The 14,479-nt window shown below is 46.5% G+C and overlaps 1 protein-coding gene across 1 annotated transcript in view; it reads right to left on the bottom strand.

Moving 5' to 3' along the window:
- Positions 1-2,036: 2,036 nt before the first annotated feature.
- The window catches only part of kin (Kin17 DNA and RNA binding protein), a 31,433-nt gene continuing 18,990 nt past the window's right edge, over positions 2,037-14,479 (bottom strand). Inside the window, exons 8-13 of the mRNA XM_033040152.1 lie at positions 8,830-8,950; positions 6,103-6,153; positions 4,911-4,979; positions 3,090-3,189; positions 2,892-2,992; positions 2,037-2,203 (exon numbers count right to left, since the gene is read on the bottom strand). Coding sequence (XP_032896043.1) covers positions 2,141-2,203; positions 2,892-2,992; positions 3,090-3,189; positions 4,911-4,979; positions 6,103-6,153; positions 8,830-8,950 — 505 coding nt within the window. The 3' untranslated portion in view covers positions 2,037-2,140. The remainder of the gene's footprint in view (positions 2,204-2,891; positions 2,993-3,089; positions 3,190-4,910; positions 4,980-6,102; positions 6,154-8,829; positions 8,951-14,479) is intronic.

The raw sequence follows: 14,479 nt of genomic DNA, 5'->3' as shown, positions 1-14,479 counted from the left end.
TCTGGTTGTGGTAGGACGGTTCAGTTGCCTGATAACAGCCGGGAAGAAACTGTCCCTGAATCTGGAGGGGTGTGCGTTTTCACGCTTCTGTACCTTTCGCCTGATGGGAGAGGGGAGAAGAGGGAGTGACCGGGGTGAGACTTGTCCTTGATTATACTGCTGGCCTTGCCGAGGCAGCGTGAGGTGTAGATGGAGTCAATAGAAGGGAGGTTGGTTTGTGCGACGGTCTGAGCTGCGTCCACAATTCGCTGCAATTTCTAGCGGTCTTGGATGGAGCTGTTCCTAAACCGTGCTGTGATGCGTTCCGATAAAATGCTTGCTGTGGTGCTTGTAAACTGGACAATAAGCCCAAGGCAAAATATTTGCCTCAGTGACTCAGGCTCAGCATGTCCACATACATTCCAAGTGTTGATTAGTTCATTAAGGGAGAGTGGATAAGGGAGAACCAGTGGATGTGTTATATCTGGACTTTCAGAAGGTTTTCGACAAGGTCCCACATAAGAGATTAGTATACAAACTTAAAGCACACGGTATTGGGGGTTCAGTATTGATGTGGATAGAGAACTGGCTGGCAGACAGGAAGCTAAGAGTAGGAGTAAACGGGTCCTTTTCAGAATGGCAGGCAGTGACTAGTGGGGTACCGCAAGGCTCAGTGCTGGGACCCCAGCTATTTACAATATATATTAATGATCTGGATGAGGGAATTGAATGCAATGTCTCCAAGTTTGCGGATGACACGAAGCTGGGGGGCAGTGTTAGCTGTGAGGAGGATGCTAGGAGATTGCAAGGTGACTTGGATAGGCTGGGTGAGTGGGCAAGTGCATGGCAGATGCAGTATAATGTGGATAAATGTGAGGTTATCCACTTTGGTGGCAAAAACAGGAAAGTTGACTATTATCTGAATAGTGGCCGCTTCGGAAAATTGAAAGTAGGCATGCAGGTGCAGCAGGCAGTGAAGAAAGCGAATGGTATGTTAGCATTCATAGCAAAAGGATTTGAGTATAAGAGCAAGGATTTGAGTATAAGAGTCAAGACCCGAAACATTGCCTATCGCCTTCACTCAATAGATGCTGCCTCACCCGCTGAGTTTCTCCAGCATTTTTGTCTACCTTCGATTTTCCAGCATCTGCAATTCCTTCTTAAACATTTCTTCAAAGTAGACATACCTTGAGGGGATTTATACCAAAGATAGACACAGAGTGCTGGAGTAACTCAGCGGGTCATGCAGCATCTCTGGAGAAAAAGGGCGGATGACGTTTCGGGCTGGAACCCTGAAGGGGGTCTTGAATTGTCACCCATCATTTTTCTCCACAGATGCTGCCTGACCCACTGAGTTACTGCAGCATTTTGTCTCTATCAATGTAGACATTAGGTTTTGCAAGATAAATCAGCAAAAATCTGTTACTAGCACATTTAATTAAGGTAGACACCTATGTATGTACAAGTGTTCTATGTATCATTTTATAATCAGCAAACAATCACCATTATTTAATTGAGAATAAAGCTTTATTCTTTCCCGTTCAAATATATAAATTAACAACTTTGACTGACATTTGTGCCCTATCAAAAACACAAATAGCTAAAGCCTGCAAATGTAGTATTCGCCAGAGTCTAGTTCAATTTAGAGATACAGCATGGAAACAGGCCCTTCGGCCCATCGAGTCCGCACTGACTTTCGATCACCCATCAACATCAGTTCCATGTTACCACACTAGGGGCAATTTATAGAAAGCCATTTAACCTAGAAACCCGCATGTCTTTGGGATGTGGGATGAAACTGGGCCCATGCATTCACAGTGAGAACGTGCAAACCCCACACAGACAGCAGCCGAGGTCAGGATCGAACCCACGTCTCTAGCATTGTGAGACAGCGGCTCTACCCGCTGCGCCACTGCCCCCCCCCCCCCCCCCCCCCCCGCCATTCTCAACACATCTAAAAATAAAGAAATAGGAAAAACATTCTCTTAATAGGTTGAGTAGGGGAGGAGAATGAAGCAGAGGAATGCAAAATATACATTAGAGATGAATGTGTTCTAAAGCTCTGACACAGTAGAGCTTGCACTGGGGGGGAACAATCATTGGACACCAACATGATGCTTTGAACTGTCAAAATATCAAGCAAGCAGCTCTGAAGAGTTTCTTAAGCCAATTTTGAAATATCTTCGTATTGTACACTTTCAACCTTGCGTCCTTGTAGAGGTCCCTACGAAGAAACAATAATCACGTTCAGGTTTGTAAAACATGAACTTGCATTTATTTCAAGAGGGCTTGCATACAAAAACAGGGATGTAATTGAGCCCTCGTTTCACTGTCAAGTTTCTGAGTAACCTTGTCAACTGAGAATATAAAAACCGCACCAAAGTCACACAAGGCAGGTCAGCTTTGACTGGCTTCCTGGTGCTAACCAGTTTTTATAATCCGACCTTTCTGTCCTGGGCCTCCTCCGTGGCCAGAGTGAGGACCACCGTAAATTGGAGGAGCAGCACCTCATATTTCGCTTGGGCAGTCTGCACCCCAAGCGGTATGAACATTGACTTCTCTAATTTCAGGTAGTCCTTACTTTCTCCTCCCCTTCTCAGCTCTCCCTCTGCCCACTGGCTCCTCCTCTTCCTTTCCTCTTCCCACCCCCCCCACCCTCACATCAGTCTGAAGAAGGGTTTCGGCCTGAAACATTGCCTATTTCCTTCGCTCCATAGATGCTGCCTCACCCGCTGAGTTTCTCCAGCACTTTTGTCTACATTAATAAACCACCCGTTACTTTGAACACCAACACTGCGCGACCTTTCCAGTTTACTCCTAAAATCAACGCAATATTTTAAATTACCAATCAGGGTCAAAGAGGTGAAATTAAACTTTCCCATGGGGGGAGGGGGGGGGGTATGTGAACTTACAGAATCGATGATTATTGTGGCACTGAAACTTTTCTCGTGTATGGAATTCAGAATGGCCGCGTTTCCCCGGTAACCGCCATTGACAACGAGTAGCTTCTTACCTAGAATAGGAATCAGAAGGCGCAGGTTCAGCCAACAACATTAACGGGCAATCCCATGGAAACAAGATAACAATTAAACTCAGAACGTCGGGTTTACCAGGGGCTGGGATGACCGTCTCCAAATGCGTCTGGTCAACTTTCAGCTTGTCTCCGGAATCGATCATTTTGATAATCGCCGTATACTTTTCTTGCACTTCCTGCAGTGTAAGTGAATCATACAGCATTAAGAATTTTTTTTTCCCCCCATTTAAATTTCTTCCTTCATTTCTTTACTCTAGCCTTTAGAGATACAGCACAGGAATAGTATCTCCACCGAGTCTGCTCCGACCAGCGATCACCCCGTACACTTGCAGTACCCCACACACTGGGTCAAGCTACAATTTTACCGCAGCCAATCAACCTCCCGACCTGTACGTCTTGGGAGTGTGGGAGGAAGCCGGAGCACCCGGAGAAAACCCACGTGGTCACAGGGAGAACGTACAAACTCCGTACAGACAGCTCCCCTGTAGTCAGGATTGAACCCAGGTCTCTGGCGCTGTGAGGCAGCAACTCTACCACTGCGCCACCCTAGCTTGTTTCCCAACTTGTGTTTGCATGGGGCCTTTCACATCGTCATGTCATTACGGACAGCTTCATGTACTGTTGAAGTGTAGTCACCATGACACCATTTCCCATCTAAATCTCTGTCTCTACCCAGTTATCGCAGTTGGAGCTGGTTTTACATGGAACTTGGACATGCCCTTTGGCACACAATGTCCGTGCTGGCATGATGCCATGTCAAACAATGCTCCTCTGCCAGTATGTGATCCGTATCCTCATGCTGATCTAAAGCTCTCTTGCACCAGCTACCCCTGGCAGTATGTTCCAGACACCCACTACTCTTCACGTCAGCTTCACCACTCTCACCTCAGACATTTGTCCTCTAGACTTTGACATTTCCACCCTGGGGAAAAGGATCTGTCTGTCAACCCTCTGTCTCTGATAACCTTGGATCCTTTCCACCGGGTGGCGCTTCTGGCAGCCTCGCCGACAGTCTGTCTGTCCTTTCTTTTTTTGTTGTTGTTATTTTTAGTGTGTTTAAAAAGTTTGCGTTAATGTTCTCTGGTTTGTTTTATGCGGGGGGGTTGGGGGGAATTTTTTTTTCAATCTCGATGCGATTGTTTTCCGGATCGTATCTCCGGTCGCTCTGCGGCCTAACATCGTGGAGCCGGGACTTTGAGCCCCACCGCGGGGCGTTGTCTTACCATCGGAGCCAAATCCTTGCCAGGGATCAACGCTCCAACCGCTCCAGCCTTGCGGGCTTTAACATCAAGGAGCTCGCAGTCTCGGGCAAGAGACCGACGTCGGGAAGTGCACAACGTTCAACTAGCCGCGCCCAGCGCGGGGGAGCTGAGATTCCCTCTCTCTCTCTCCCCCCCCCACCCGATGCAGGAGCTTGATCACCCCAACAAGGAGGCCCGCCGCCGGCTACGGGAGTAAGATCATCCGTCAAGGGAAGGTTCGAGGCCCCCAACCGCTGGAGGACAAAGAAGGGAGAGATTGAACTTTTTCTTTCGCCTTCGATCACAGTGAGGAATGTGGAGGAGTCACTGTGGTGGATGTTTATGTTAAATGTATTTTGTGTGTTCTGTTGCTTTCTGTATGACTGTATGGCAAATCAAATTCCTCATATGTTGCAAAACATACTTAGCTAATAAAGTGTGATTATGATTATTCTTTCAGGTCTCCCCTCAGCCTCCGACGCTCCAGCGAAAACAATCCACCTTTCCTTATCAACCCATCCTCTAATCCAGGCATCATTGTGGACAACCTGTTCTGCACCCTCTCCAAAGCCTTCACATCACATCACTTAATTGAGATACAAGCTTTGCTATTTACAACTCGATCATTTCACTCAATACACAAAATAGAACATTACCTTTATCACTGCTTTCTTCTTGTAATATTTTTCACCAAGTTTCTTGGTTATTAATTTAACAACAATTCCCTAGTTAAACAGAAAAGGAAACCATTAATTGCCAAGTGCCTCGACCACCCGAGCCAACTCACATGCTGAATCTTCACACACTTCGGAGGTGGTATCGGTGATAGACACAAAATGCTGAAGTAACTCAGCGGGTCAGGCAGCATTTCTGGAGAACATGGATAGGCGACGTTTCACAGAGTGCTGGAGTAACTCAGCGGGTCAGGCAGCATCTCTGGAGAACATGGATAGGTGACGTTTCACAGAGTGCTGGAGTAACTCAGCGGGTCAGGCAGCATCTGTGGAGAACATGGATAGGTGACGTTTCACAGAGTGCTGGAGTAACTCAGGGGGTCAGGCAGCATCTGTGGAGAACATGGATAGGTGACGTTTCACAGAGTGCTGGAGTAACTCAGCGGGTCAGGCAGATCTCTGGAGAACATGGATACGTGACGTTTCACAGAGTGCTGGAGTAACTCAGCGGGTCAGGCAGCATCTCTGGAGAACATGGATAGGTGTCACCTATTCATTCGCTCCATAGATGCTGCCTCACCCGCTTAGTTTCTCCAGCATTTTTGTCTACCTTCCACAGTCTCCAGCATCAGATCCACATGTATGGCTTACTACAACCCCATCCCCTCGTTCTCCATGCCTAACGTTAACTCCCTCTCTCCACAGATGCTGCCTGACCCGTTGAGCATTACCAATATTGCCATTTACATTCCATTGCTGGATTTTCAGTCATTGGGAATTCCATAGGATTGTTTTATCTCCATGAAATTCACTGGACTTGGCTCAGGAATAATTGTGTGAAATAAGACAGCCGACCTTTTTTTATAAACAACTGCTCAGCCAATTCATTGTCACAGGAGGGCAAATCAATTGATATTTTTAAGGTGTGGATTGACAAATTTTTGATTAGTAGGGGTCGGGCGTTATTGGGAGAAGGCAGGAGAATGGGGTTGAGAGGGAAAGATAGATCAGCCATGATTGAATGGCAGAGTAGACTTGATGGGCTGAATGGCCTAATTCTGCTCCTGGAACTTATGAACTTAGGAAGAATGTTGCACACAATCGCGGCAAGACAAATTCTCTGCTATTAGTTGACCAGTTCAACATGAACCCGGCAGTAAATTTCTGTACTTACGGTGTGAAGCCAGTGGTCTCTCCGAAGACTTCTCTTTTTCTGCTCTTCAAACTAAAACACAGATATTCAAAATTAAGATTTCAAACTCAAAGCGATTTCACCAAACAGATGTCACAATTCAATAACTAGTACTGTAAATTAAGAAGAAACTCTACTTTCTAAAAATCCTTTAGTAGAATCAGACACACAGCAAGGAAACTTGGCACACCAAGTCCTGAACTACTATCTACCTCATTGGAGACCCATGGACTATCTTTGATGGACTTTACTGGTTTTGACTTGCACTAAACCAGAACCAGGTCCAGAACAAGGGGTCACAGTTTAAGGATAAGGGGGAAGTCTTTTAGGACCGAGATGAGAAAAACATTTTCACACAGAGAGTGGTGAATCTCTGGAATTCTCTGCCACAGAAGGTAGTTGAGGCCACAGTTCATTGGCTATATTAAGAGGGAGTTAGATGTGGCCCTTGTGGCTAAAGGGATCAGGGGGTATGGTGAGAAGGCAGGTACAGGATACTGAGTTGGATGATCAGCCATGATCATATCGAAGGGCCGAATGGCCTACTCCTGCACCTATTTTCTATGTTTCTAAACATTATTAATATAATAATAATTTTATTTATAGAGCACTTTAAAAACAATCATAGTTGCAACAAAGTGCTGTACATCACTAATCATTGACAAAAAAGTTAATACACACCAATAATAACAATTAAAAGATGGAGTAAGTAAAGATATTCAAAATAAAGAAATATCAAAAACACTAAAAACAGGAGCAAAGTCTCAAGCAGGGTCAAAAGCCAAGGAGTATAAATGTGTTTTAACACTGGCTTTGAAGATGGACAGTGAGGGGGTCTGTCTGATGTGCAACGGCAGAGTGTTCCAGAGTGCCGGAGCAGCAACAGAGAAGGCTCTCTCCCCTCTGAGCTTCCGCTTAGACCTCGGTACCTCCAGGAGCAGCTGATCAGCTGACCTGAGGGACCGGGCAGGAGCGTATGGGTGAAGCAGCTCAGAGAGGTAAGGCGGGGCGAGCCCATTCAGAGATTTAAAAACAAATAACAGAATTTTAAAATGAACTCGAGAGTGCACCGGGAGCCAGTGGAGGGAGGCCAGAATTGGTGTTGTGTGCCCCCTCTTTCCAGTTCCAGTTAAACGGCGAGCGGCAGCATTCTGAACCAACTGGAGACGGGCCAGGGAAGATCGAGCAACTCCAGAATAGAGTGCGTTACAGTAATCCAGTCTAGACGTGATAAAGGCATGGATTACTGTTTCAAAATGCTGCCGCTCGAGAATGGGCTTCACCTTTGCCAGCTTCCTTAAGTGAAAGAAGCCGGACTTAACCACCACGCCTATTTGGTGATCTAATTTAAAATCACTGTCCATCCTAAAACCCAGGTTCAAAACTGTTGGCTTCACATACCGTGACAATGGACCTAAATCAACAAATGGAGGTTCACGGCAGCCATTGGGATCAAATAAAATCACCTGTCTTCTTTTAATTAAATCCTAGAAAGTTATTATTGCCTACATCATATCTACACACTGCGGAAGACTCAATTGTAATCATGTATTGACTTTCCACTGACTGGTTAGCACGCAACAAAAGCTTTTCACTGAACCCCGACACACGTGACAATAAACTAAACTCCGACACGCAACCACACGGACCTTCAACCACCTATTTACATTCATCTTTATTATCCCGACAAACTCATCAACTTCCCTGCCACTCACCTACACACCAGAAGCATTCTAGTGGTAAATTAATCCTACCACCTTTACTTTTACAGATACAGCATGGAAACAGGCCCTTCAGCCCACCGAGTCCGTGCTGACCAGTGGTCACCCTGTACACCGGCACGATCCTGTTTACCGGAGCGAATTAACCTACAAACCTGTACGTCTTTGGAGTGTGGGAGGAAAACGGAGCACCCAGTGAAAAACCCTCGCAGGTCACGGAGAGAAGGTACAAACTCCGTACAGACAGCACCCGTAGTCAGGATCGAACTCGGGTCTCTGGCAATGTGAGGCAGTAACTCTACCATCATTTACAGACATCTTTATTATCCCCACACATTCATCAACTTACCTGCCAGAATGATCCAAGGCATGTCTCCCTGAACACACATATGCTAAAAGTTAATAAATAAAATGAAGTCGTGGTCCTGGTGCTTGGCCCACCGAATCCACCCGTCCATTACCAACTTCTTCCTGCCCCATAATTCCCAGCTGCATTCAAAATAGCCAGTCTCTGCATTTGCAATGGCTTACATTTGTCCAAAGGTCATAAGTGATAGGAGCAAATTGGGCCATTCGGCCCATCAAGTCTACTCCGCCATTCAATCGTGGCTGATCTATCTCTCCCTCCAAACCCCAATTTGTGGCACTCTTGTGTCTGCAATAAAGCCAGAAATTTACCCCTCACGAGTGGCGGCACGGTGGCGCAACGGGAGAGTCGCTGCCTTCCAGCGGCAGAGACCCGGGTTCGATCCTGACTGCGGGTGCTGTCTGTACGGAGTTTGTACGTTCTCCTTGTGACCGTATGGGTTTCCTCCAAATGGGTTTGTAGATTAATTGCCTTCTGCAAACTGTCCCTCGTGTGTAGGATAGAACTAGTGTACAGGTAATCATGACTCAGTGGGCTGAGTCAACGCTGTATCTCTAAAGTCTAATGACAGCAAAAACAAAACAGGAGCAGTATAGAAATGCGCAGACTGCAACACTCTACCTCCATTATTTCATCCAATGCAGATTTTTTCTTCTTGTCTTTAGTCTCTGATGAAGAAGCAGGGCCCGATTCCTTGCGTTTCACTGAAGGTATTGCTTGCAACGGATTTGGTCCCAGGCTACTGAAAAACATGCAACGCGTGGCTTGATTATTCTTTGCTCCTATTCCGTTAGCTCCCCTCGCTCTCAGTGGTGGTCTGGGTGGGCTGCGGGAGGCACCACAGCGGCAGGGAGGCCGAGCGATGGCCCTCCGGAGGGAGGGTCGGTGGGTTCATGGGCTGATGTAGAGGAGGCGTCGGGAGAATCTACAGTCCCTATAAAGGCCTATTCAGCCACCTAAGAACACAGGAAATTGGAGCAGACAGCAGGTCATCTCGACGGGCGTACGCAGCGTCTTGACGGCGTCCGCCTGGCCCGCAGGCTCACATGGCATCACGCCCCCCCCCCCCCCCCCCCATACTCGGGGTCTGAAGCACGTTCGGGGACCAGACCCAACAGGTCTGCACTTGGTCTAGTCATGTACAGTCTTTCCGCTGACTGGTTAGCACTCAACAGCTTTTCACTGCACCTCGGTACACGTGACAATAAACTAACCTCAACTCAACTACTGACATGATTAAATAAGGTGAATTTAAAAGAAGTAACCCTACATACACAAGCTTGGAAAGTCACCATTCCCTCTGCAAATGGTTTCCTTTTTCAGTGACATTGAACAGTCATGCAGCCACCTCATACTCAAAGGAACTTCACAAACAGCATAGAGTCAGAAATGCTGCTTAGTTTCCACTGCCTGCTCCTACCAGTTTCGAAAATTAATTACTTAAAGGTTTAATAATGAATGAAACAGGTCCTTACCTCGATTTAGGAGCCGGTGTCGAAGCACATTGTCCTTTGTTTAAATTGAAGGCAACTAATCAAAAAAGAATTTGCATTAAGGTTCTCACCTTTAAAATGGTACAAATTCATTAATTTATTTCAATGTTCCCGTGGCAGATCCATTGTAACGAAAATGGGTAACTTTAGACAGCTGAGAAACAGGCCCTTCGACCCACCGAGTCCGCGCCGACCAGCGATCACCCCGTTCACTAGCACTCTCACACACAAGGGACAATTGACAATGTTTAACAAAGCCAATTAACCTGTACGTCTTTGGAGTGTGGGGGGGAAGAAGCCAGAGCACCCGGAGAAAACCCGCAGCAACTTAACCGCTGCGTCCGATATAAATCCCATACATCAAATCACTAAAGCATCTGAGAAGGGAAAGACCGCACACACACACGCTGCCTGACCCGTTGAGTAACTCCAGCTTTTTGTGCCTATTTTGCGTCATAACAGTTCTAAATTGGACCAGGTTCTTACTCTCATCAGCATTTGAAACAAACAGCATGGCTGAACATAGGCAGAGGATATAACCTCAGAACAAAATGTCGTTCCTTTAGGAAGGAGATGAGGAGGAATCACCTTAGTCAGAGAGTGGTGAATCTGTGGAATTCATTGCTACAGAAGGCTGTGGAGGCCATCAATAAATATTTTTAAAGAGAGATAGATTCTTGACTAGTAAGGGTGCCAAGGATTATGGGGAGAAGGCAGGAGAATGGGATTAAGATAGATCAGCCATGTTTGAATGGAGTGGACTCGATGGGCCGAATGGCCTAATTCTGCTCCTATCACGAATGAACTAAAGCAAAAATGTCACAACTCTTTCTTTTCACTCTCAGCAAAAGCAGGATTCTTTCATGGCAAAAGATTAAATTCAGGATCAGACTGATCGGTGACATCTTGGTGAAGTTATGGAAATAACCGGTATCGCCACACTTCCCACAAACCATACCTTTCTCTTCCTCGTTTTCTCTTTTCAGTTCCGTAAAAACTGGAGCTTCCTAAAGGTTTAAAAAAAATCCATTTAACAATAGCATGCAATTAAAGTGCAATGGAGACTGTAAAACGATCAAAGTTCTTCACAGCAGTGTTTACCAAACAGAATTTAATACTGAATACTAATACAGAAGCCCTCCGACCGCTGGCCTGCGGCCAACAACATCTTGGAGCCTCGGTCTGTGGAGCTTCTGGCGGCAGGTGTGGAGCGGACCTTCCATCGTGGAGCGGGCGATCCCTCGCCGGGGGTCGCCGGAGAAGAGCTCCGACTGCCGGCCTGCAACACCTGGAAGCCGCGGGCACCACCGGTAAGGAGGTGGCCGATTTGGGAGCTCCGGGCCGCGGGGTGTGCTCGACCTGTCCCCATATCGGCGTTGCGACCATCCCGACCAGAGGGCCTGTACATCCAGGCCGTCTGTAGCGGCGACTAACGGAGGGTCAGGGCCCCGACCGCGGGTTAACAAGGGAGGAGGACTCCCTTTTTTAGAAGGATGAGAGGGAATCTTATTGAAACATATAAGATTGTTAAGGGTTTGGACATGCTAGAGGCAGGAAACATGTTCCCAATGTTGGGGGAGTACCGAACCAGGGGCCACAGTTTAAGTATAAAGGGTAAGCCATTTAAAACGGAGACGAGGAAACACTTTTTCTCACAGAGAGTTGTGAGTGTGTGGAATCCTCTGCGTCAGAGGGCGGTGGAGGCAGGATCTCTGGATGCTTTCAAGAGAGAGCTAGATCGGCTCTTAAAGATAGCGGAGTCAGGGGATATGGGGAGATGGCAGGAACGGGGTACTGATTGGGGATGATCAGCCATGATCGAGTTGAATGGCGGTGCTGGCTCAAAGGGCCGAATGGCCTACTCCTGCACCTATTGTCTATTGTCTATTGACTGTCTGAACTGTATTGCCTTCCACCACAGTGAAGAATGCTGTAGTGATGTCTGTGTTGAATTTTGTTGTGTATTGTGTCCTTTTCCAATTGTAACGCTGCATGGTAAATTCCGTTTCACTGCACCTCATGGTGCAAGTGACAAATAACTTTGAACTTGAACATCGGTAATATAATTACAGGAGACATACAGTAACAAAAAGGATTTCTCTCTGCGAGTTATGGAGCATTTTACCTCCTCTTTCCCTTCCTTTCCTCTTCTGACGAGTTCTTCAATAAACTTGGCGTTTCTTTCCTCGTCGTCCAGCTCCTGTTTCTTCTTTTTCTCCAGTTCCTGTTGCCTGCAGATGGTTTCTGGATCACGGTCGATGTACTGAATGTACCAGCCCTTTGGCGTTTCATCCACTTTGCAGAATCCTGGACAACAGAGAATGCAGAGAACTTCAAATCTGTTCACCATCTGCACAAACTCAATAAGAACACAAGCAAACATTTGTGGCCCATACCTGAGGAAAGGACGTGCTGGCTCTGGAGAGGGTCCAGAGGAGGTTTGCGAGAATGATCCCAGGAATGAGTGGGTTAGCATGAGGTGGCCGAACGCACTATGGGAACTACACTCACCCCCTGCAGGACCTATACACCAGGAGGTACAGATCCAGAGCCAGCAACATAATGGGGGACCCCTACCCCCCCAGCAACGGACTGTTCCAGCTGCTACGGTCAGGCAAACGCCTCCGCTGTCACGCTGCAAAAACAGAGAGGATGAGACGGAGTTTCTTCCCACAGGCCGTCAGGACTGTAAACTCTGATCTCACCAGGGACTGTTGTGTTGTGTATTTTTTTTTATTTTTTTAATTCTAAAATGTAAATACTGATTCTGTTTCTGTAGTTTTTTTGTGCAATCCGCAGGCATTGCCACTTTCATTTCACTGTACATCTTGTATGTGTATATGACAAATAAACTTGACGTGACTTATGATGAGCGTTTGACGGCACTGGGCCTGCACTCGCTGGAGTTTAGAAGGTCGAGGGGGGGGCTCATTGAAACTTACAGAATAGTGAAAGGCCCGGATAGAGTGGATGTGGAGAGGATGTTTCCACTAGTGGGAGAGTCTAGGACCAGAGGTCACAGCCTCAGAATTAAAGGGCGCTCTTTTAGAGAGGTGAGTAGGAATTTCTTTAGTCAGAGGGTAGTTATCTGTGGAACTCTTTGCCACAGAGGGCTGTGGAGGCCAAGTCGTCGATATTTTTGAGGCAGAGATAGACAGATTCTTGATTAGAACGGGTGTCAAGGGTTATGGGAGATGGCTGGGAAATTGGATTAGGAGCAGAAATCAGCCATGATTGATTGACAGGTATGATGGGCCAAACGGCGTATTTCAACTCCTATAACTTGTGAAATCAAGTTCAAGTTCAAGTGAGTTTTATTGTCATGTGTCCCTGTATAGGACAATGAAATTCTTGCTTTGTTTAAGCACACAGAAAAGTAGGCATTTACTACAAAACAGATAATGTGTCCATATACCATGATATAAATATATACACACATGAATAATAAACTGGTAAAGTGCAATATAGGAGCAGGTGTAGGCACTCGGCCCCTCAAGACTACCCAGCCACTCACTAGGTTCATGGCTGATCTACCCTGGGCCTCATTTCCTCTTCTGTACCAGTTCTCCATAACCCTGATACCGTGACCTTTCAAAAATGGATCCGCTGGGGTAATGACCGATTCACCTCCTCCCCATTGTGGACGTTGGACATTGGCTCTGGAACCGATGCGCTACAATGCTGAGAACTATATTCTGCACTCTGTATCTTCCACTTTGCTCTGCTTATTAGATCCAAACCTCTCATCTACCTCATTGGAGACCTTCAAACTACCTTTAATCTTGCACTAAATGTTGTATTCTTTAACCTTTATCTTTTCACTTTAGAGATATAACGCGGAAACAGGCCATTCGGCCCACGGAGTCCCTGCTGATCAGCGATCACACCGTACACTAACACTATCACTGGCTCGAGGGGCCGAATGGCCTACCACCGCACAGATTGTCTATTGCCTGTCCGACACACCAGGGACAACTTTCAAATTTACCGAAGCCAACTGACCTACAAACCTGTACGTCTTTAGAGTGTGGGAGAAAACCAGAGCACCCGGAGCAAACCCACGCGGTCACGGGGGGAAACGTACATAGTCAGGATTGAAGCTGGGTCACTGGCACTGAGGCAGCAGCTCTACCACTACCCCCACCCTTCTGTGTACTATGGACGGCTTGATTCTATTCGTGTATAGTCTCCTCTTTGACTGGATAGCATGCAAACAAATGTTCTCCACCATACCTCGGTACACGTGACAATAATATACTAATCATTAAACTATGTCAATAGATGAATAGACAATAGACGCAGGAGTAGGCCATTCAGCCCTTCGAGCCAGCACCGCCATTCAATGTGATCATGGGCTGATCATCCCCAATCAGTTCCCCGTTCCTGCCTTCACCCCATATCCCCGGACTCCGCTATTTTAAGAGCCCTATCTAACTCTCTCTTGAAAGTATCCAGAGAACCTGCCTCCACCACCCTCTGAAGTAGAGAATTCCACAGACTCACCACTTTCTGTGAGAAAAAGTGTTTCCTCATCTCCGTTCTAAATGTCCCTTTATTCTCACTTGTGAAAAAGCCCCATACGAATCTTATATGCTTCAATAAGATCATTCCTCATTCTTCTATACACAAAGATGTCATTTTAATTTATTTGCCCACACACGAGTGGGCAATTCTTTCATCCTATCAATTAGCCTGGTGAATCTCTATCAGACTGCCTCTAATGCTGGTATATCCTTTCTTAAATAAAGAGACCAAAAACTGTGCACAGCTCTCCAGGT

The sequence above is a fragment of the Amblyraja radiata genome, chromosome 21 (assembly GCF_010909765.2).
Source record: "Amblyraja radiata isolate CabotCenter1 chromosome 21, sAmbRad1.1.pri, whole genome shotgun sequence".
Taxonomy (NCBI): domain Eukaryota; kingdom Metazoa; phylum Chordata; class Chondrichthyes; order Rajiformes; family Rajidae; genus Amblyraja; species Amblyraja radiata.
This window is presented reverse-complemented; position numbering and strand designations above follow the sequence as displayed.